Raw genomic sequence first — 22,137 nt, forward strand, 5'->3', positions numbered from 1 at the left:
CAGCCGGTTAGTTTCAAGAGAATGCAAGGAAACCCGGTGCATGTATGAAAGTGAAGGAATTACATTGTAGTGGAGGGGTCGCGTGCGGTCGGCACGTTCTTGACAGCCTCAGAGTGACTTGAATTGGATTTTACAGAAACATTGAGTCCAAGTGGTCACGATTAAGTGATACGTGTTCAAAAGTCTACGACATTGTGAAAGTATCACCAAATAAGAAAACTGTGAATAAGAGAGTGAAGGCAATGAACAAGCAGCCCAATGGGAGCCAGTGAAGTGTGAGCAAAATGCCGATCAGGCAAAACAAAGCTGTAAATGAAAGTCAAGCAAGTACTGTATAGAACGGAGAACCAAAGAAGTATCAAGAAAGGCAAACCCTGAATCTAAGAACTGGTGAAATGCTGTAACTCGCCAAAGTGTTAGAAAGCTGGTTAAGTGCAACTGTTTGCGTGACCTGTAATGGGCGGGCTGTGCATCCCATTAACTGCACCTGGACCAGGTCACCCCAACAAGAAGTGTGAAAGCAAATTTGAAATATGAATGCTATTGAACACTGTGAATTTTGTTGAACATTGAGAGTAAGTGCTTAAAGCTCGGGGAAGGGAACCCCTGAGCTCCTTTGGAACATTTCTGTTTTGGAAATCAATGCTTGAAGATTGGGGAAGGGAACCCCTGAGCTCCTTTGGAACATTGCTGTTTTGGAAATCAATGCTTGAAGCTTGGGGAAGGGAACCCCTGAGCTCCTTTGGAACACTGCTGTTTTGGAAATCAATGCTTGGATCTTGGGGAAGGGAACCCTAAGCACCTTTTTGAACTTTGTGGTTGGAACTGTATCCTGAACTTGTAAAGGGGGCTAGAGACTGCTCCAGACTTGATGTTGAACACTATAAAAGTCAGAACATCCCCACACTACATTTCCATATTAGACGTGAGCACAAGCATAGGTTTTGACACTGACAGACCTTTGAGTTGGACTGATGGACTTGGACTTTTCTTTGTTTCTTTTGGTAGGGTTATTCACACTTGCTGTAGGGCAAGTTACTTTGAGAACAAACAATAGTGGACACATGGGATAGGGCTTTTTTAAATATACCAGTAAATGTCACAATCTAGTATCAAATTAGTTTTTATGTCATACACAATTATATAATACAAATTCATAAAAACCAGTATCAAAAACATTTTATTCAAAATTCAGCTCACATACATTCAATCCTACCATCCAGTCAATATCACTTTCTTAAAAAATGTACCTATCGCACCTATCTCTATGACCACTTGGTCAACAATATATATTTTTCACTGTGAAATGCCCTCCACCTGACTCTCAGATGGTTCTATCTATGTATAGTCAATTACACAGATCTAGTTGTCTACACATGTTTCGGTTGTTTGTTTGGACTTCAACACATTCGTCCTCTTTGTAAAGCAACCTTCATCAGGACCACAATGGGGAATTCAGTCATTCCCATTTAAGAGTTACACCACTCAAAAACGTCTATCACAGCGTTTTTTATGTTGCCTTCAGATAATTTAAATGTATCCTCAGTTGGTCAGGAAAGGGTTCTTCGTTCCCCGAATAATTTTCTGCACTATTTACCTCAATCGTGTGAACAGTACATCCTCAGGTCATTTACTCGCTATCATCATTAAAGTAAAGTCCTCTAGGTACATTTCTATGGTCCGGCTCCCAAGCTTAGTATTCCTTTCCAAAGCTTTTCTTCAGTATAGCTATGCTGCCACACACTCCTTTTACGGGCGCAAAGACACTGCTCTTAGTCTTCCGCCTCGGCAGATGGCGAGTCTCTCATTACTCCACGACTGTCGCACAGAAATGACAGTGTCTGTGTCATCTCTTGATACTGTGGCTGTCTCAGTCAGCCTATTGTTAAGTTTTGCAACGTCTCATCCATCATAGTATTTTCTGGGAAGAGCAGGCTGAGTGTATGTTAGTCACCCGCTGATTTGTGTCAGGATCCGATTGTGAGCAACTTCAGATATTTTGCTAGGGTTTATTCTCTAAACCTTTTGCCTGCTTACTGGGTCGTCCAGCCGCCACCAGGTTGGATTGTAAATGTGCTTGATGAAGACCCTTTGTTCTGATTGCAGGTGTTACTCCACGGTCTGGTTGGGCTATCGACCCCTTCGGACACAGCTCTACGATGCCCTACCTGCTGAAACGATCTCACTTGACGAACATGATCATCCAGCGGATCCACTACTCCATCAAGAAGCACTTTGCAGCCACGAAGACGCTGGAGTTCATGTGGCGGCAATCATGGGGTATATTAATACATTTTATTTTCTTACCCTAAACCTTTACTCCGGGACCTCGCCTCCTCAGAGTGCTCATCCTACACTCATTTGAAATTGGGTTATTCTGGGGTGTACAGTGATCCCTCCAGGCCAAAAAGCATCCATGGAAGGGGGCTGTGTGGACTGAAGCGCTTTTCTCCAGGGGTGTCTTAAAGAATAATTTGTTTTTGGAACAGCCCTTAGAAGGCAGACATGGATGGATGTTTGTTAGTCACTATTTTTTATGAAAAACGACTCTGGCATTCAAACATTTAGTTTCATTCTCCATTCTTTGGGGTGAAGTTCCTCTGCCTGTTTTGCACTTTGCATGTGTGTTTTTTTTTTTAATTGTTCGAAATTTGGAGCAGCTAAGTTTATGTGTATATATTTTATGTGGATATGTCTGCACATATAAGCACTAAACGAAGGTCATGTTTATATTTAATCCATTACACGCACACATTGTGGATACTGGTAACTTGGAGGAAACACAGGCATTGGAATCTTGAATCGGCTATTAAGTATAAAATTAGAAGAAATGATGTGTGTCTTGAAACTATTACAGCCCAGACTTTATGTAAGCATGTTTTCAAAGCTGTTACGCTGTTTGGCTAAATCTTATTTGTGCAAACAACTATAATCTGTAGCAAAACATATCTGCACTGCTGTGCATTGCAACCAAGGTGGCCCTTGTTCCCTCAAGCTTTTCGGCCGGTAGTTTGTGCTCTGGGTAGTCTGGCAATAATAGTCCAACCTGTGAGCCAAGGATAGGGACTACGTGCTTCTATAGAGCAAGACACACAGATTGAATTTTGGATCTGGGCGGGAGGACTACAACATATGAGAGATTTGTGGGTATGTCATGGGGGTACCAGGGGAGCAAAGGCCTAAGATTACAGCCCTGTCAGCGTATCCTACACTGTAGATCTCTCTTTCTTTCTCTTTCACTCACACTCTCTCATAGGTCATTGTTTATTCAATCTCCAAATAGACAAGCTCCTGGCTGAATGATCAGAGTGGATTTAAATGTCATCACTGGTCTCCTACCACCTCCTTTCCATATCTGGGCCTTGATGTTATCCCCTCCTTCTCCTTAAGCTGTTTGCCTTCTGATGTCATCCACTCCACTGCCCCTCGACCCCTGTGTACTAACTATTCACCCCTTTTTAATATTACCACCTCCTCCTTAACCCTCCACCTTCTGAAAAGGGAACCCACTATTTGCCCAATAGCGATACTCGGTCCTGTTTATGGATTCTTTGGAGACTCTTAAAGTCTAAGTGCTTGACTGCCTCTTCATGAGGGCTGGAGAGGGGACTGCAGTGCGCAAGAGAACTGCGGATAAGAAAATGCTTTTACTTCATTGCATCTTTTTATTTTCTTAGTTTCCTCCATTTTATTGAAAGCGTAGGTGATTAAGAATGTTCTGGGAGTCTGAGCATGTGTGTGGCTTGTGCTAAATGGCGTGAATGTTATGTTTTTTCTGTATATGGCCCTTCTACTGCCCTGTGGTCTTCTGTACATGCCGCTTACTTGATAAAGTTGGTTCCTGATCCCTATTTAGTCTCGTCCTTTAAATGGTTGAATTTGTCCCAGATCGCCGAGAGATCCCGGGTGCTTCTACTAATGTCATCACATCTGACTATTTCAAATCTTTTTTCCCCCCAGATCCACGTGCCAGCACGGACATCTTCTGCCACATGATGCCCTTTTATAGCTACGACGTGCCCCACACCTGCGGCCCTGACCCCAAAGTCTGCTGTCAGTTTGATTTTAGGCGTCTCCCAGGTGGCCGGATTAATTGTCCGTGGAAGGTGCCCCCTAAGGCCATTACGGAAGCCAACGTGGCGGAAAGGTCAGTGATTTGCAATGTGCTGTTGGTTCCCGTGTGCAGCCCCACTCCCTGGAGCCCGATCCTACACAGTAAGTCATGCGTGTGACACGTGTGACACACGAGCCTCGCCACTCCCAGGGCTAGAAGAGTCCTCTCTCTCTCTCTCTCTCTCTCTCTCTCTCTTTCTCTCTCTCTCTCTCTTTCTCTCTCCCTCTCTTTCTCTCTCTCTTTCTCTCTCTCTCTCTCTCTCTGGTCATGCCCCGTTTCCTGCTGCGTGAGATTCACATGTGCACACGCAGCCCTGCTTCCCGCGCTTGGTACTTCCTGTCTGTCCTTTTCTAATGCTTGATTGGAGAATTGCTTTTCTGGGGTCCCTGCACGACCCTAACCAATGACCCGAAATCCACTAAAGCAGACACTGCTTGGCCAATGAGGGGCTTGCTCCAGGCTCATATACACAAACCCTTTGTCTGGCATGTTTGGTGCCGATCATGTTATGGTGTGCTCACCCGGCATGTCCATCTACATGGGAACACGTTTTCCATAACCACCTCGCAAACAAGTGTAAGGTAAGTAAGAACCATTGTTCACACAGGCCTCCCATCAAGGCCACCTGCTCCCAGCACAAGACCAGGACGGGCATGGGTGTAATTTAGGGGGGGACAGGGGTGTTTGTCCCCCCAACTTTCATGGCACAACATTTTGTCCCCATTCATTTGGCTGGGGCACCTTTTCTTCAGATGTCATATCCCCCCCAACATTTTCAGCAAAGTTACTCCACTGAGGACGGGCTTCATCCATCTTTAGCCAATTATGGCTGTCCGTGCAGGAGAGCGCTGTGAAGAGCAGTAGAGGCACTATGTGTATTTCCTTTGGGAGTGAATTACGAAGTTTTGCCGACATGGAGCAGAAAGCTGATGCAGCAATTTTCTGCTTTGGGTATCGTATTGGTTCTAGGCGGATTTCATTGCAGGATCTTGGGGTTCGGTTGGTTCGGTTTGTAGATGGAGATTCTTTCTGCTTAGGAAGAGCTGGAACTGCCATGTATTGTGCCAAATATTGTCTTATGGTGGATTTTCAGAATCGCCATGAAGACCCTTTTTTGATATACCCAACTCGAGGTAGAGTAGCAAAGCATTAAGGCTTAGGCTCGGGAGCGTTTCAGCGTGTTGTAAGGCTACAAAAGAGGGACCAGGAGGGTAGGAGGGTTATGTGATTGGGGTTTTTGGAGGCTTTTCCCCAGGTGGATATCCTTATCCCCAGGAGCTTAGTCCCTCCCTATGAGGTCCTCCCGCATATTGCCACCCCTAGGAACCTCCCCTCCCTGGCCTCATAGGAAAGGCCCCCCCCCCGGCCTCATAGGAAAGGGCCCCCCCCCCCCCGCAGAGAACTGACGAGACCTGGTGAATCGTCGCTGGTGTTACGCTCACAGGCGATGAGTTCCACCACGGCTAGGGCTAAATAAATATCTCCTCGCGCGATCTAGGGGGCTGTGGTTGTCGGGTACTTTGCCCTTTTTGCACAAGCCTTATGTATGTAGGTTGACACGGCAAAGGTCAATGGCTCGCTTGAGGTCGATTTACATAATTCCTAAGTGTCCCTTAGATAAAGCGGCACGCATCTGGAGTAGGGGCTTGAGACGGCGTGTCCTGACTACCTTGTACAGAGGACACCTTTTAAAGAAAATGTGATATTTCCTCTCTATATTGGTGGCACACCGGTGGTACTGATTTGCTAGGCCAGCTCCCGTGCTTGCAAAGGTAATGTGCCTAAACAAATACAGAATGAAGTGGGGTGGTTAAAGCTGCTGAGGAGCGGATTATAGGCAGGGCAAGGCAAGTTTGATACAATGCAGGGAATAAAAGGCCCGACGCAAGTCCTCTTCTTCATTTTCTGTTCTTTGAGGAATTGTTTTATTCCCTGGACCCTGCTTTTATGGTACGTGTGGCAAGGCTCGACTCAGAGTCTTGACCAGAATGATGCGGATTCACACGGGCCCATTGCTCAGTATTCATGCATCTTCAAGCCAATGAAATCAAAGTGACTTTGGAGTTGGTAGGACACTGGCCTTTGCCGCAGCATGACTTCCTCAGACTATAATCCAGATCCGGCTCTACTCCAGATCCAGGCGTGATATTGCCTGCAAGCTGAACAGGGGATCCAGGTGGCTCACTGCTGCTTTGCAGCCAGCTGCTGTGACGCTGGGTGTGCATTCTGGTGGTGAGGGTGCATTTGTAAATTCCAGTCAGAGTTCTGCTGAATGGGTTCAATGTTGGCGTGAAGCCGTGCTGATTATTGGTTCACCAGGTGGCTGGGTGTTTGAGCCTTTAGGGACCGAGCAGGTGTCTTCACAGGTGGCACTGGCTGGGGAATGGGCATCCTGTGTCCTCATCTGATGAGTTTGTCCGTTGTGTATCGAGTCTGGGTGACCTGTCCAGGACATTAGCATATCCAGTCAAAAGGGCTTTCTTATGGTCGAGAGGGATACCTCAAAGGCCACAGTGGAATCATGTTCTGGTGTTTTCTGCACCAACGCTTCTCTAGGCAACTACTTGAAGTATCCACCTGTAAAGCAGGGGGTGGGGGAGGGGACAACATAGGATAAATGTGATCCTGCAAATGTGCCCCTTATTGTCTGCGAGGTGGGAGAGCAGAAAGAATAAAATGACATTTTGCCTAAGACGACATTGGTCCTTGCTGTGGTTGCTGGGAATAAGGTGGTCTTACAGTAGGTAGGTGTTTGGAATGGTCCTTCTCTATGTAACCGAACTGCAATGATATCTTAACTTGGGAACTGAAACTGCTATTGTTGTCATGCCTATTCTGCTGGGCAGCAATTCCCACAGTGATTTGTAGCATTGTTGCACAGAGTGTAATTGAAAAAAGATATATTGGAGACCTGGACAGATTAATCAGCCCATCGATCTGCGTTTCAAGAATTTTGAATCCATTTTTCTTTTAAATCACAGATAACAAATGTGTCTTTTTTAAAGCTCATGTCTCTGTTGTTGGTCCATCAAACACCAGCGTTGATGCACAACCATTTTTCACCCACTGGAGGTAGCTAGTAGACACTTGCAGCCATCGGAAATTGATTCAGATGACGTATGCGGTTGTTACATGCAGGATCTCACGGACCGGATCCTTCCTTTCAGATCTTAGTCTGTTCTGAAATTGCTCATCCGAATCATTTGCTATCCGCAGTGTCTCCCCGCTTCTACGAGACGAGGAGGAGAGTTGTCTGTGCAGACCCATGGATTTCCCTGGAAGTTATGCATCACATAGGGGTCCTTGGGAAAAGCGGGTCCTACAGGGGAGTCACTCTGCCATCAAATGCTCTAGTCTCTCTCTGTAATTTTGTACATGTTTTGAAGTTTCTCTAATGCCAGTTCTGTTTGTGCAGCACACACTCCATTTCACACCTTAAGCCCTCATACCCCATACCATCTGTTCATAAACACATCTGTCTTTGTTTCCTGTTACGTGCCATCATGTGATTACCCTAAAATCTGTGTTTCATTTGCCGTAGGGCAAACCTTTTGTTGGATCAGTACCGCAAGAAGTCCAAGTTGTACCGCAGCAAGGTTGTCTTGGTGCCGCTGGGGGATGATTTCCGTTACGACAAAGCCCAGGAATGGGACGCCCAGTTCTTAAACTACCAGCGGCTCTTTGATTACATGAACTCTCACTCGGAGCTGCGTGTGCAGGTATTTACTTATAATCTGGGTTATAAAACTCTGTTCGGCCAAAGCAACTAGACGGCCTGTGATGCTTAAGCAAAAGGAGTCTATGCACCCTGTTGATCAAGAATGACAAGAGAATAACATTGCCCTGAAACAGAGGTTCATCAAATTGTACCAATTCTATGTTCAAGTATTTACCTGACATGCACATTTTCCAGGTTTATTTTTTTTGTCCCTTTGGTTGTCTATTATCAAGCATATTTTGTAGGCCCCATTGTTTACGACTTGTAAAGAAAAATGCTGAAATCAATAAAAAAAAAGTTGCAAACCTAATTTTGAGTACAGTTAAGTATCAAAAAAGGAGCACTGTCTAGTGAGCTGGGTGTGCTACAAAGAATAGAGTATTTGAATGGTTGAGAAAGTTGTAGCGATTACTCATATAATACAGGGACGGGATGTGGTGTTCTGATTTGGGGGTGGTTTAGTAAATAGTGGGTGTAATCTTACGAGTAGGAGTGTGCCAAGGGAGTGCGGCAGGGTTTAGCAAATATGGGGGTGGATTTTGGTGGTATGAGCAGGAGTAGTGGGTCGATGAGTATGATATGATATTTTATTTGTATCACGATTGTACACAAGTGTTTTAGAGCGCCACTAGGCAAGGGAGGGAACAGGGGAGAACAGAACACAACAACAGCGATCTTACTAGGCCCAGTGACATTGAGAACGTGCAAGTGCATGGGAATGGGAAAAGGGAAAAAGTGCATGGAAGGGGGAAAGTGGAAAGTGCGGAGCAGAGGAGAGCAGATAAATAATAATAAATAAATAAATAGAAAATGGGGGCAATAAACAGTGGTAGTACAGCCAGCAAGTGGCAAGTGCTGTGTTTAAAGCAGCAGACTGGGTAAGTCTCATAAGTGCAGAAAAAGAAGAAAAATGGGGGGCGGGGCTGTAAGGGTACAGATACAGTCCCCAGTGCAAGGAGTGGGCAGGAGGCAGTGCAGGAGGGCGGCAGGGTGAGCTTTTACCTGGGCCCAGGGGACAGAGGGTGGCCAGGTGCACGGTGCCAAGAGAAAGCAGATCAGCAGGGGAGAGGGGGAGCAAAGGCGGAAGCAAAGAGGGAGGTCTTGAGGTTCTTCCGGAATAGTAAAGCAGAACCAACAGCATTACTTTTGGGGAAGAGCCGCATGCAATTCACAGGTGAGTAACTTAACCCGACATCTACTTTCTGTTAGAATGGTGAAACAGTTTCTAAGGAAAGTAAGACTTTACACATACTCTTCAGAATGGCAAAACCTTTCCAAGGTAAGTAAAATAACCTCACATATGCTTTTACAAGTGGCAGAACACTTTTAAGTAAGGGCTTTTGTAACTGTCCACTCTAAGAGCTACAGTTACCAACTTAACTCTTTTATAAATAAACCTTTCAACACTTGTTTTACTTTTTAAGGCAGATCCCTTTAGGTATCCAACCCTTCTCTGTTCTATGGTAGGAGTTCTCTCAGAGGCAGAAGAGGGACCTTAGTGGTCTAGGAGCCAGCTGTAAGCAGGTTGAGATAGGGCTCATTTGCAGGCAAAGTCAGAGCTCCAGAGGAAGACTGTTCAAACAAGTAAGTAGTTCACTTTAAAGTTAGTTGAGGGTCCAGGGACTTCAGAGAAGACACGCTAGGAAGATTCCAGCAGGGGCCTGGGTGAACTCGACGAGAAGACTCCCAATCACAGGAAACACCCCAAAGCTACAGAGGAGTCACAAGAGCCTTAAGGTAAGTAATATCCAAGCCAACAAAGTACCTCAGCAACGAAGAACAAGTTACTTACCAAACTGGTAAGGTTCTTTCGATGGGATGTTCCTCCGACGTATTCCACATCTATGACATGTAATGTCCACAGCTGTGCACTACTTTTCAGCAGAGGGCGTCTTGCATCGATGGCGTCGAGCCGATGTCCCTCGAGGGCCTCCGTCGAGGGTCGGCGTCACTGTATGTTATTTATAGGACGTGCGGCGCCCGTTGCCTCAGTTTAGTTTTTTCCCCCAGAACATGTGGCACCAGTCTCCTGCCAGTAAGTACAGCCTTGCGGAAACGGAAGCTGCAATCATAGAGGAAATTCTCCAGAGGGGCAGGCTGGGAGGGCGATGTGGCAGAATAGAGGACCGCCTTACCAAAGGCCAAATCCTGCCCATGGATGGAATCCAGGGAATAGTGTTTAACAAAAGTATGGACAGAAGCCTATGTGGCTGCTTCACAAATATTCTGAATAGGAACTCCCCTTTGTAGAGCAGTGGAGGCAGCCACACCGCTAGTGGAGTAAGCCCGCAAGCCTACCGGAGGGTCCTTCCCGCCAAACAATAGCACTCAGTGATAGTTAGGATAATCCATCTGGACAAGGTCTGTTTGGAAACAGCCTGAGCCAAGCGGTGTCCAGCAAAACCAACAAAGAGCTGATCGTCCACTCTGACCCGGGACATCCGTGAAAGATAAAAGCTCAAAGCTCTCCTCGGATCCAACCTATGGAGCCTCTCCTCTTCCTTACCAGGATGCGGAGGAGGATAAAATGCCGGAAGAATCACATTCTAGCTCAAATGAAATTCAGACAGTAAGAAAAGAAGGTCGCACCCACAGGACAACCCTGTCCTTAGGGAAAACAGTAAAGGGTGGCTTGGCAGAAAGTGCCTGCAATTCACTCACTCTCCGTGCGGAAGAAACCGCAACTAAAAACACAGTTTTAAAAGACAACAGTCTCAGTGGACAAGATTGTAAGGGCTCAAACGGAGCTCCCATCAGAAACTTTAAAACCAAATTCACATCCCAATCTGGCACCTGGAAAGGGGACGGTGGAAACACATTAGACAGTCCTTTCAGAAACTGTGAAATCAAAGGAATCTTAAAGTAAGAATCCTCTTCAGACGAGCGCTTAAATATGGACAGCTTCGCCAGGTAACCCTTAATGGTACCCACTTGAAGGCCTTTGTGGGCTAAAGAAAGCAGAAAAGGTAACACCATAGGAATGGAACATTGGAAAGGATCCACATTCTTACTCCTGCACCAGTCGCAGAACTTCCGGCAAAGGTACAGGGATTTTGTTGCGGGCCGCTTGACCGAAAGCAACACCTCCATCACGTCATCTGGGAGGTCCCAATCCTTGTATCTCAACCTTTCAGATACCAAGCGTGAAGGTTGAGAGACCTCACCTCTGGATGGAGACCCTGACCCCCCTCCCGTGAGAGCAGATCGTCTCAGTAGGGAAGACGGCGTGGAGGGCAGATGGGCATATCGAGAAGGTCCGGGTACCACGCTCTCCTGGCCCAATCCGGAGCAATGACGATCATTCGGGAACCGAACGTCCGAAACCTCCAACACCTGAGGAATGACGGGGACTGGAGGAAACGCGTACAGTAGTGGGAATGACCACTCCACTACGAACGCGTCCCCTAAGGCTCCTCTTGGGGGAAATTCCCGCAAGCAGAATCTCTCGCACTTCCGGTTAACACTGGTGGCGAAGAGATCTACCGGAGGGATTCCCTAAAGGGCGAAGATCTCCAGAAGGACTTCCTGAGCCAACTCCCACTCGTGAGAAATCATGCTCTGCCTGCTCAGAGCATCCGCTGCCGCATTTTTGTCTCCGGCCAGATGAACTGCCGAGATCGAGATTTCCTGTTGGATGGTCCAGAACCACAGCTGCATCGCCTCCCTGCACAACGGGAGTGACCCCGCCCCCCACTTTTTGTTGAGGTAGTGCATGGCCACTGTGTTGTCCGTCATAATCGGGACATTCTTCCCTCGCACAGTCGGCAGAAAAGCCTTGAGGCCAAGCCTGACGGCCCTCAGCTCCAACAGATTGATATGGAGTCTGGACTCCGACAGAAACCAACTGCCGCCGGCTGTCTACTCGTTGGCATGAGCACCCCATTCTGTGAGGGAGGCATCCATCACGATAGTCACCTCCGGCCATAGTTGCCAAAACAGTGCCCCCTTCATCAGATTTCCTTCGTCGGCCCACCATAGAAGATCCTGGGCGACCGAGAGCGGAATCTGAACGGTATCCGACATCCTGCCGGAGGACTGCGACCACTGCATCTTGAGAACCCACTACAGAGATCTCATCCGCAGTCTGGCCTCTGGCACCAGGATAATGCAGGATGCCATGAGGCCGAGCAACCTCAAGAACTCAAAGGCTGGGAGACTCTGGGCATGCTGAAACTTGTCCACCATCTGCAGAATGTGATGAGCCCTCACCTGGGGAGATGAACACTGCCCCAGGGATGTGTCGAGCTCTGCTCCGATGTATTAGAACCGCTGGGAAGGTGTCAAATGCGACTTCTTTAAATTTAGGGAGAAGCCCAGCTTGTGAAGGGCGTGGCAGGTGACGAAGAGATGATCCAGGGCTTGCTACGGAGAGTGCACCCGGATCAACCAATTGTCCAGGTAGGGGTAGACGTGAATTTCCCCCCTCTCCTGAGGTACACTGCCACAACCACCATCAGCTTGGTGAAGACCCTCAGGGCGGAGGTCAATCCGAACTGCAGGACCCGAAACTAAAAGTGCGAGTCACCAACCGCGAACCTCAGGTACTTCCTGTGCTTGGGATGAATCGGCACATGAAAGTAAGCATCCTTGAGGTCCATAGACACCAACCCATCCTGAAGTTGAAGGGCCTGGAGGATTTGAGAAAGAGTGACCATCTTGAACTTGTCCTTCCTGAGAAGCTTGTTCAACCAACGCAAGTCCATGATGGGTCTCAATCCCCCGTCTTTTTTTGGGATTAAAAAAATAAGGGGAATACCATCCCTTGTTCCTCTCCGCTACAGACACCAGTTCTATGGCGCCTTTCTCCAGCATGGTTAGGATTTCCTGCGCAGGGAGCGGATCCGGACTCTTCAAAGAGAGCTTCCCCGGTGGATTGTCATGAGGCCGCTGAAGGAAGGGATGGCAGTAGCCGTGGGCTATGATATTGTCACATCCCGTTATGGTTGGAAATTGCCATGGCGTTTACGTGAGCGCTCTTCAACACGCAGAACCCACTGAAAACTACATTTCCCATATTTCCTGCTATATTAGTCACGTGACACGCACGTACCACGTTGCCGTGTCTTCTGAAGTCCGTATATAGTACTGCCTGTTTGATTGCTCGGCGCTCCTAAACTGTGTTAGCTTCGAGCTTTGTTCCTGACTCCTGTTTCCCCTGTGCTAATTCCGAGCCTTCGCCCCTGCCCTTCCCGTCCTGTTCTTCGACTGATTTCCCGGAATCCTTGAACTTGGTTTGCATCTCGACCTCCTCTTCTATAAGTCCTTTGGCTGTGACGCTTTTGGTATTCAAATACGTTATTTAAGGGAACCAACGTGAAGTAACGCTAACTTCTTTTTCCCTGTTTACTATTACCATCATTTATTCCTGGATGTTATCTGGGACGCTTTGCTAAATTTGCTTTGGAACACTGTGGATATTTCTTGGACGCTTTGCTGCAATTTACTTTGGACACTGTGGATATCTTCTTGGACGCTTTGCTGCATTTACTTTGGAACACTGTGGGTATTTTCTGGGACGCTTTGCTGCATTTACTTTGGAACACTGTGGATATTTTCTGGGACGCTTCGCTGCACTGAGAACCAATAGCACTGGTATACCCCTCCATCACCCCTGATAATTGAGTTCCTCTCTGTGTCCACTACTAGTAGGCTACTGGTATATATTTGCTACGGACCAGGTAAGAGTGGGTACTTGGGGGGTGTCATTTGCTGTTAATACGGTAATACCTGGCTGTATACTGAACGTCTGCTCTGTTTTTTCCCTCCTTTAGCTCTGCCGAGTCTGCTCCTGCCTTTTCACTCAAGCCCTCAGCCTGACAGGTGGGATAGATTCATTGTAGGCTGAGCTCTTGGGGGGAAAGTCTTTGGCATATCACGTTAAAGACCTTCGTGTTTGAAGACAGAAAGTTACTTTTCCATAACCGGAAGAGTTATATCTGCGACAACTGGGAAACCAATACCTAGGCTGTGACAGATTTAGGAGCCTAACCGTCTCTCGGTTATGGAAGCTGCAGCGGATCCGTTAGCAGCCCTCATGCAGGCTTTTTCTGCTCTTCGTACCGATATGGCATCAGCACATGCGACATTACATCAACGCATGGATGTTCTACAGAGCTTTGTGCAGCCTCTACCCCATGACGAGGAATTTGGTGACGCTGCGGCTGCCGCGCCTCCTCCAGTACCACCTCCGGCTCCAGCTCCAGTAGTCCTCCCTGGGCCATTCCCTTTGGCCCCGCCTGAACGGTTTTTGGGTGATCCCAAAATGTATCGGACCTTTGTGAACCAATGTCGCCTTCATTTTCTTTGTCGTCCCTTAGCATTTCCAGATGCTACTACAAAGGCGGCATTTGTTCTTTCCCATTTGGGTGGTACTGCTGCAGCATGGGCTAATCCATTGCTGGAAGCAGATGACCCGGCTCTGTATGACTTCGATAGACTAATCCAAGCCATGAACAGTGTTTTTGACATGAGATATAAAGCACAATCCTCGGATCTGGAATTTTTGGCTATTAGTCAAGGCAAGTCGGATCTCCTGACATATCTTGCCCGCTTTAATCAATTAGCAGCGGAAACCACATGGCCAGAACAGAAAAAATCGGCTGTATTTTATAAAGGGTTGTCGGACGACCTGAAGGATGCCTTATCAGTGGTACCTGCTCTTCCATCTGGCTTTCCCGAATTACTAGACCTAGTCTTACAAGTCGATGCTCGACTTCGACAAAGACGTGGCGAACGTCGCTATCCCGATATTCGCAACACCCCTCGATCAGATGGAAATACATCTGTTTCACAGGGAGAAGTCGAACCTATGCAAATCGGGGCAATTAGGGGTCCTTTGTCCAAGACCGAACGAGAAAGACGGATGGTGAATAATCTCTGTTTCTATTGCGGACAGTCAGGCCATTACATCCGTTTGTGTCCTAAAAGACCTGTTAAGTCGTCGGGAAACGCCAGGACTCGCCCTTAAACCGGGCCTTCCGGACGAGTCAAATGATCCCAGGCCCGGGTGAGTATGAGTATTTTCCGTCTTCGCATGTGTACCTTGCTATGTCCTTTACGGCCCCCGGCGTCACTACCTTTTCGAATCCGGTAATGATCGACTCAGGGGCTAGTGGGAATTATATGGACCTTAATTTGGCTAAACGTTATGGGCTAACTATAGTTCCCAAAGCAAGACCCGAGGAGATACATGCGGTAGATGGTTCACATTTAGTGTCTGGACATGTAACGGATCAAACAGGTCCACTACAAATGTCCACATTACAAGGACATTCGGAATCCATCACTTTCGACCTTATCACGGCCCCTCAATTTGGCATAATTCTGGGGCTTTCTTGGTTGCAAAGACACAATCCTGTAGTTGACTGGGTTGAACAAACCGTACGGTTTTCCTCCTCTTTTTGTATGCAGAGGTGCTTTACTTCCCGTACTGTAGCGGTATTATCCCCTTGTTTGGCGATGGTAGACTGCCTTCCTTCTATCAACGCCACGTCAACTAACCCCGTTTCGGTACTCCCGTTGGAATACCGTGAATTTTCTGATGTGTTTAATAAAGGGCTATCAGAAAAACTGCCCCCACACAGATGCTATGACTGCCCCATCGATTTGATACCTGGGGCAGTCATCCCCCATGGTCGGATTTACTCCCTTACACAGAAGGAAGAAGAGTATCTACGGAACTATATTGACAACGCTTTACGTCTTGGACACATACGTCCGTCCCGTTCACCAGCGGCCTCCCCAATATTTTTTGTGCCAAAGAAAGAAGGGGATTTGCGCCCCTGCGTGGACTACCGCGCCCTTAACAAAATCACGGTAAAAAACCAGTATCCGTTGCCACTTATTACTGAGCTCCTCGACAAAATGACCTCCTCCACTATCTTCACCAAGTTGGACTTGCGGGGAGCGTACAATTTGGTGAGGATGAGAAAGGGAGATGAGTGGAAAACAGCCTTTAAGTCGAAATATGGGCTGTATGAATATTGTGTGATGCCCTTTGGGCTTTGTAATGCCCCGGCGACATTTCAACATTTTGTAAATGACATCTTCAGGGATATGCTGGATTGCTATGTTGTCATCTATTTAGATGACATTTTGATATATTCAGACGCTCTGCCCCAACATGTACAGCACGTGCGTTCTGTTCTACTTCGTCTCAGGGAATACTCTCTCTTTGCAAAGTTAGAAAAATGTGTATTCCATGTATCATCTGTAGAATTTTTGGGGTTTCAGATCTCCCAAAAAGGAGTTCTCATGTGTACTTCCAAGGTTCGGGCAGTTTTGGATTGGCCCGTTCCGAGCTCAGTGAAAGCACTTCAATCCTTCTTGGGTTTTGCCAATTTTTATAGGCGTTTCATCGCCTCATTCTCTGAAATAGTGGCCCCGTTAACCCGATTAACTAGTCCTAATGTTCCTTTTTTGTGGGATGACGAAGCGCAATTAGCTTTCCAGAACCTGAAGGATGCTTTTACCACCGCTCCTGTGTTGCAACACCCCAATCCTGCTCTCCCATTCATCATGGAAGCAGATGCCTCTGCTATTGCAGTAGGGGCTATCCTTTCGCAGGTTTGCCTGGCTACTCAACGCCTACATCCAGTGGCTTTCCACTCTCGAAAACTTACTCCAGCAGAACGAAACTATACTATTATGGAAAGGGAACTCCTTGCAATCAAAGTGGCGTTCAAGGAATGGAGGCATCATCTTTTGGGCGCAAGACACCCGATAACTGTGTATACAGACCATCGAAACCTTCAGGCCTTGTCACACGCGAAATGCACCAACGCCAGACAGATACGTTGGCATTTGTTTTTTACCATGTTTGATTTCACGGTGACGTATCGCCCTGGTCCTTTACATGGAAAGGCAGATGCCTTATCTCGCATTGGTACTGACACGGAAACTGTCAAACAATCCACACCAGTATTACCATCAGGGGCTGTTGTATGTGTTTGTTCAGTCTCTCCGTCAATAGTAGTCAGTTTACGGAGATGGGCCAGGGATCATGTTTCTGTCCTGAAGAAAATGGATGCTGAGCTAATTTCCGGACTTCCCTACGTTAAAGGTTTACTATACCTACCTGACAACCAAACCAGACGAAAGGCTCTTGAATGGTCCCATGACCTTCCGTTAGCAGCCCATCCTGGCCAGGCAAAAACTTACGATCTTTTACACCGTTGGTGCTGGTGGCCTGGAATGAAGAAAGATACCGAACAATACATCCGTAGGTGTGCTGTATGTACACAGTGTAAAAGACAACCGGGTAAACCCGTGGGTCTTCTAATGTGTATGCCTTTACCACCGCACCCCTGGCACACGGTGACCCTGGATTTCGTGGTAGAACTCCCCTGTATCGGGGGTTTGTCCACAGTTCTTGTGGTAGTGGATGTTTTTACTAAGATGGCTCGGTTTATACCATGTTCGGGGGTACCCAACGCTCCCACGTTAGCAAATTTGTTCTTTGACCATGTGGTACGCTTTTTTGGTCTACCTACAATACTGATTTCCGACCGGGGGTCTCAGTTTACCTCGCGGTTTTGGCGCACTCTCACTTCCTCATTGGGTATTGATGCCCGCTTGTCTTCGGCCTATCACCCCCAAACGGATGGCCAGACCGAACGTACCAATGGCACTATGGAACAGTTTCTTCGATGTCTGTGCCTACAACATCAATCTAATTGGTTGTCAGTCTTAGGTGCCGCGGAATTCGCCTATAACAACTCATTACACTCATCGGTAGGCTGTTCCCCGTTCTATGCATTATATGGGTTGCATCCAAGGACCCTTCCACCTGTTTTGCCTTCCCTACGGCAGGTTCCTGCAGTCAATGCGGTTGGGGATTCATTAATTGCCATCCGTAAGTCCGTATTGGCACATCTACAAACTGCACAACATCGCACCAAGATACAGGCGGACAAACGGCGTACTCCGGCTCCTCCTTATTCCTGTGGGGACCGCGTATGGCTCTCAACAAAGCACCTGGCCATCCGGGGTAAACGTAAGCTTTTACCATGTTTTGTGGGTCCTTACACGATACTGAGGTGTCTCAACCCTGTTGCTGTCCGTTTGGACATACCAGCACATTGGAGAGTGCACCCGGTCTTTCATGTCTCCTTGCTTTGGCCTTTTGTACCCGGCACCCGATTGCCTCCCGTCCCAGCTCCACTTACCGTTCATGGCGAGGACGAATACGAGGTACGTGCCATTTTGGACACCCGCCTATGCCGTGGAGTTCGGTCCTATTTGATCGATTGGGTGGGGTATGGCCCAGAGGACCGGTCCTGGGAACCGGCCTCTAATCTGAATGCGCCCCGTTTGTTGCGTACTTTCTGGTTGCATCGCTTGCGCGGGCACGGGAGAAATCGCTCTTTGTGGAGAGGTACTGTCACATCCCGTTATGGTTGGAAATTGCCATGGCGTTTACGTGAGCGCTCTTCAACACGCAGAACCCACTGAAAACTACATTTCCCATATTTCCTGCTATATTAGTCACGTGACACGCACGTACCACGTTGCCGTGTCTTCTGAAGTCCGTATATAGTACTGCCTGTTTGATTGCTCGGCGCTCCTAAACTGTGTTAGCTTCGAGCTTTGTTCCTGACTCCTGTTTCCCCTGTGCTAATTCCGAGCCTTCGCCCCTGCCCTTCCCGTCCTGTTCTTCGACTGATTTCCCGGAATCCTTGAACTTGGTTTGCATCTCGACCTCCTCTTCTATAAGTCCTTTGGCTGTGACGCTTTTGGTATTCGAATACGTTATTTAAGGGAACCAACGTGAAGTAACGCTAACTTCTTTTTCCCTGTTTACTATTACCATCATTTATTCCTGGATGTTATCTGGGACGCTTTGCTAAATTTGCTTTGGAACACTGTGGATATTTCTTGGACGCTTTGCTGCAATTTACTTTGGACACTGTGGATATCTTCTTGGACGCTTTGCTGCATTTACTTTGGAACACTGTGGGTATTTTCTGGGACGCTTTGCTGCATTTACTTTGGAACACTGTGGATATTTTCTGGGACGCTTCGCTGCACTGAGAACCAATAGCACTGGTATACCCCTCCATCACCCCTGATAATTGAGTTCCTCTCTGTGTCCACTACTAGTAGGCTACTGGTATATATTTGCTACGGACCAGGTAAGAGTGGGTACTTGGGGGGTGTCATTTGCTGTTAATACGGTAATACCTGGCTGTATACTGAACGTCTGCTCTGTTTTTTCCCTCCTTTAGCTCTGCCGAGTCTGCTCCTGCCTTTTCACTCAAGCCCTCAGCCTGACAGGTGGGATAGATTCATTGTAGGCTGAGCTCTTGGGGGGAAAGTCTTTGGCATATCACGTTAAAGACCTTCGTGTTTGAAGACAGAAAGTTACTTTTCCATAACCGGAAGAGTTATATCTGCGACAACTGGGAAACCAATACCTAGGCTGTGACAGATATCCAGAACCCACGCATCTGAAGTAATGGCAGGCCATTCTCCAAGATGCTGCGCAAGTCTGCCCCCAACTGGCGAACCAAGGGACATGGCCTCATGACTGAGCTGGAGCGGCTGCGGCAGTGCCTGAAGTCAAAGAGGCAACTGCCTGAGTGGCTTTGGCACCCCGAGTTCCTCATCCACCACAGGTACCCTTACGTTGGCCCCTTTGAGTGGCAGCTCCTCTCGATCTACCAATAGAGGAGTAGAAACGAAAGGAACCTCCCCTCCATTGCTGTTGAGGCAGAGGTTGACGTACTAAAGCGCTCAAAGACTTTGCTGCAGCTTTGGAGGTCTCCAACCTCTCAAGGCTCTCGTCAGCCTTGCTGCCAAATAAATGAACGCCATCAAAGGGCATGTTCAGAAGACGGCTTGCACATCAGGAGCAAACCCTGACGTTCACAACCATGCAAACCTGCGTAGGATGGTACTCGCAGCCATGGACTGGCTGACACATTCTGCCGTGTCCAAACCCGACTGAAGAGATTCACACATAGCATCCTTGCCGTCGCACACGAGGGCTAGGAAGCCATCCCTTTCCTCCCCCTTGGGAATATGCTCAGCCGCTAAGGAAGCACAGTTCCACAGAGTGTGTGTAAATCTTGCCAAGGCACATGTGGAGTTGACAGCTTTCAGTGCCATGCTCCCTGAAGAAAAGACCTTCCGAGCCCATCCGTCGAAGCTCTTGTCGTCCCTATCCAGAAGGATGGTAGGGTACGCCTGCTGCCTCGAGGTGGCCGTAGCTGCCTGAACCACCAAACTCTCAGGAGTGGGGTGAGTAGACAAATAGCTGGGGTCGCTAACAGATGGGCAGTACTTTTTCGACAAATTTTTATTAACAGCCGGAAGCGATTCCAGGGCCTGCCAAGCCGATGACACCCTTTTTTGCAACGTAAGATGAAAGGGCAATACCGGGTCAGAGGGGGGACCTTGGTCCAAGATGTCAGTAAAGTCATCCTGAATAAAATCCTCAGGAGGACTGGACCACCCCAGGTATTCCTGTAGGAAGAGTCTGCATGAGCCCCCAGCTCAGGCCTACCAAACTCAACTTCTGGAGAACTGTGCAGGCCACTGGCATCATGGAGGGTCTGCCTCAACTCCTCCAAGGGACTGTCATCCAACAATCCCGGAGCCTCATCCTGAGAAGCAGGGTCTTCAATCTCCGACCTTTCCTCCTCTTCAAAAATGTCAGCCAAAGGTCTGGAAAACCCAGCCAAAGTGACAGAAGAGGACCTGGGGCCCAATACCGGCCTCCCAGACTTAGAGGAAGCCTTCCTAGGCATAACCACCTCCTCAGGAAACTCCTCAGACACATTGTGCCCAAAAAGCACCAAGGGCCTCGACCCCGAGGGCATCGAGAACATTGACGTCGAGACAGCCAAGGGCTTTGATGCCGGAATCTGTGCCGTGAGTGTCAACGCCGAGACCTTCGGCGTTGTCGCTGCTACAGGCGTGGGCTGATGGGACGGTACATCATCGTCCGAGTCCGACTGTCCCGGCGCCGAACGAGTCGACGCCGGCGTCGATACCTCCACAGGCTGCAACGGTCTCGCCGGGGACGAGGACGGAGACCTGGAAGCATGTCTCTTGCGACTGCTCTTGTCCACACGGGACCTCGAGGGCTCCATGTGCGAGTCGCGGCACGAGCCCGAGCCCGAAAGCGTGCAAGCCACAGTTCGAGAGCGTTCTCTGCCAGCTTTGTGAGAAGGCGCTACAGGAACTGTGCTTTGCGACTGGAAAATCGACATAATTTGCTCTTTAAAAGCCACCCACTCCTCTGGAGTAGAAGACTTCGTGGGACAGGCTACATTACGCACAGCGCCATCCTCTGAGGAGGACGGGAAAGGCGACCGGTACCGGCACTTCCTAGAGTGCCGCGAGGACGAGGAATGGTGGGAACCACTCTGGGAACGAGAACCTCGAGCCTCCTCCCAACACGGAGAGCCGCCTCTCAAGTCATCAGTGGTGACCATAGACTTCTATCGGATTTACAGGACTTGGAGGCCCCCCTACCTACCTTGAGCTTCCCCTTCCTTTCACGCTAGGCCTTGGCAGTTAGAGACTGGCATTTCGAGTAGTCGTCGGTGTCGTGCTACTCACCCAGACACCATAAACAAATACGGTGCAGGTGGGTCAACGACATCTTGGAGTTGCAGTCCTGGCAAGTCTTGAACCCGGACCTTGGAGTCGGAGGTGTCGGAGAAATAGACATCATAAAGGTCGATGATACACATGAGGCGCGCCGAGTTTCACAAAGCTATACACGTTCGCTGTTGGAAAAAACAGAACTGAGGCAACGGTCGCTGTGCGTCCTATATATAACATCCGGTGACGTCGACCCTCGACGGAGGCCCTCGAGGGACATGGGCTCGACGCCATCGACGCAAGACGCCCTCTGAAGTGCACAGCTGTGGACATTACATGTCATAGATGTGGAATATGTCAGAGGACACAATTCCTTCGAAAAAGAGTTTGCAGCAGGAAGACTTGAGGATCTGCAGCCAAAAACCAGGTCGTTGAGTTCCTTTATCATTAAGACACAAGATAGGAAACTGGAAGGACTTTTGCAGCAAGGATCACAGTGAAGGCTCTAGGCAAGAGTTTCTTCACTGCTGTTTGTGGTTCTGTGGTTTTCGTGCCCTTTTCAGGAGCCAGAAGAAGACTGAATATTGCTAGTCGGATTCTCGTTGTTTGCATGGTCGAGCACTCTGGTGAGGGGATTTTTCAGACTCAATTCACATCTCTGGAGGTCCAGCAGGATGCCCACAAAGTTTCAACTCGATTTGGAAGGCCATGCACCGCACAATGGCTCGGGGTCCCAGGGTATTGTAGCAACGCA

At 48.3% G+C, this 22,137-nt stretch overlaps 1 protein-coding gene across 6 annotated transcripts in view; it reads left to right on the forward strand.

The window, feature by feature from the left end:
* Positions 1-22,137, forward strand: part of MAN2A2 (mannosidase alpha class 2A member 2) — a 291,925-nt gene that overhangs the window by 127,737 nt on the left and 142,051 nt on the right. For all 6 annotated transcript variants that reach the window (XM_069625193.1, XM_069625189.1, XM_069625190.1 and 3 more), the window contains 3 exons: positions 2,107-2,280; positions 3,961-4,147; positions 7,656-7,833. In XM_069625193.1, coding sequence (XP_069481294.1) covers positions 2,107-2,280; positions 3,961-4,147; positions 7,656-7,833 — 539 coding nt within the window. The remainder of the gene's footprint in view (positions 1-2,106; positions 2,281-3,960; positions 4,148-7,655; positions 7,834-22,137) is intronic.

This window comes from Ambystoma mexicanum, chromosome 11 (assembly GCF_040938575.1).
Source record: "Ambystoma mexicanum isolate Mex_15411 chromosome 11, UKY_AmexF1_1, whole genome shotgun sequence".
NCBI lineage: Eukaryota > Metazoa > Chordata > Amphibia > Caudata > Ambystomatidae > Ambystoma > Ambystoma mexicanum.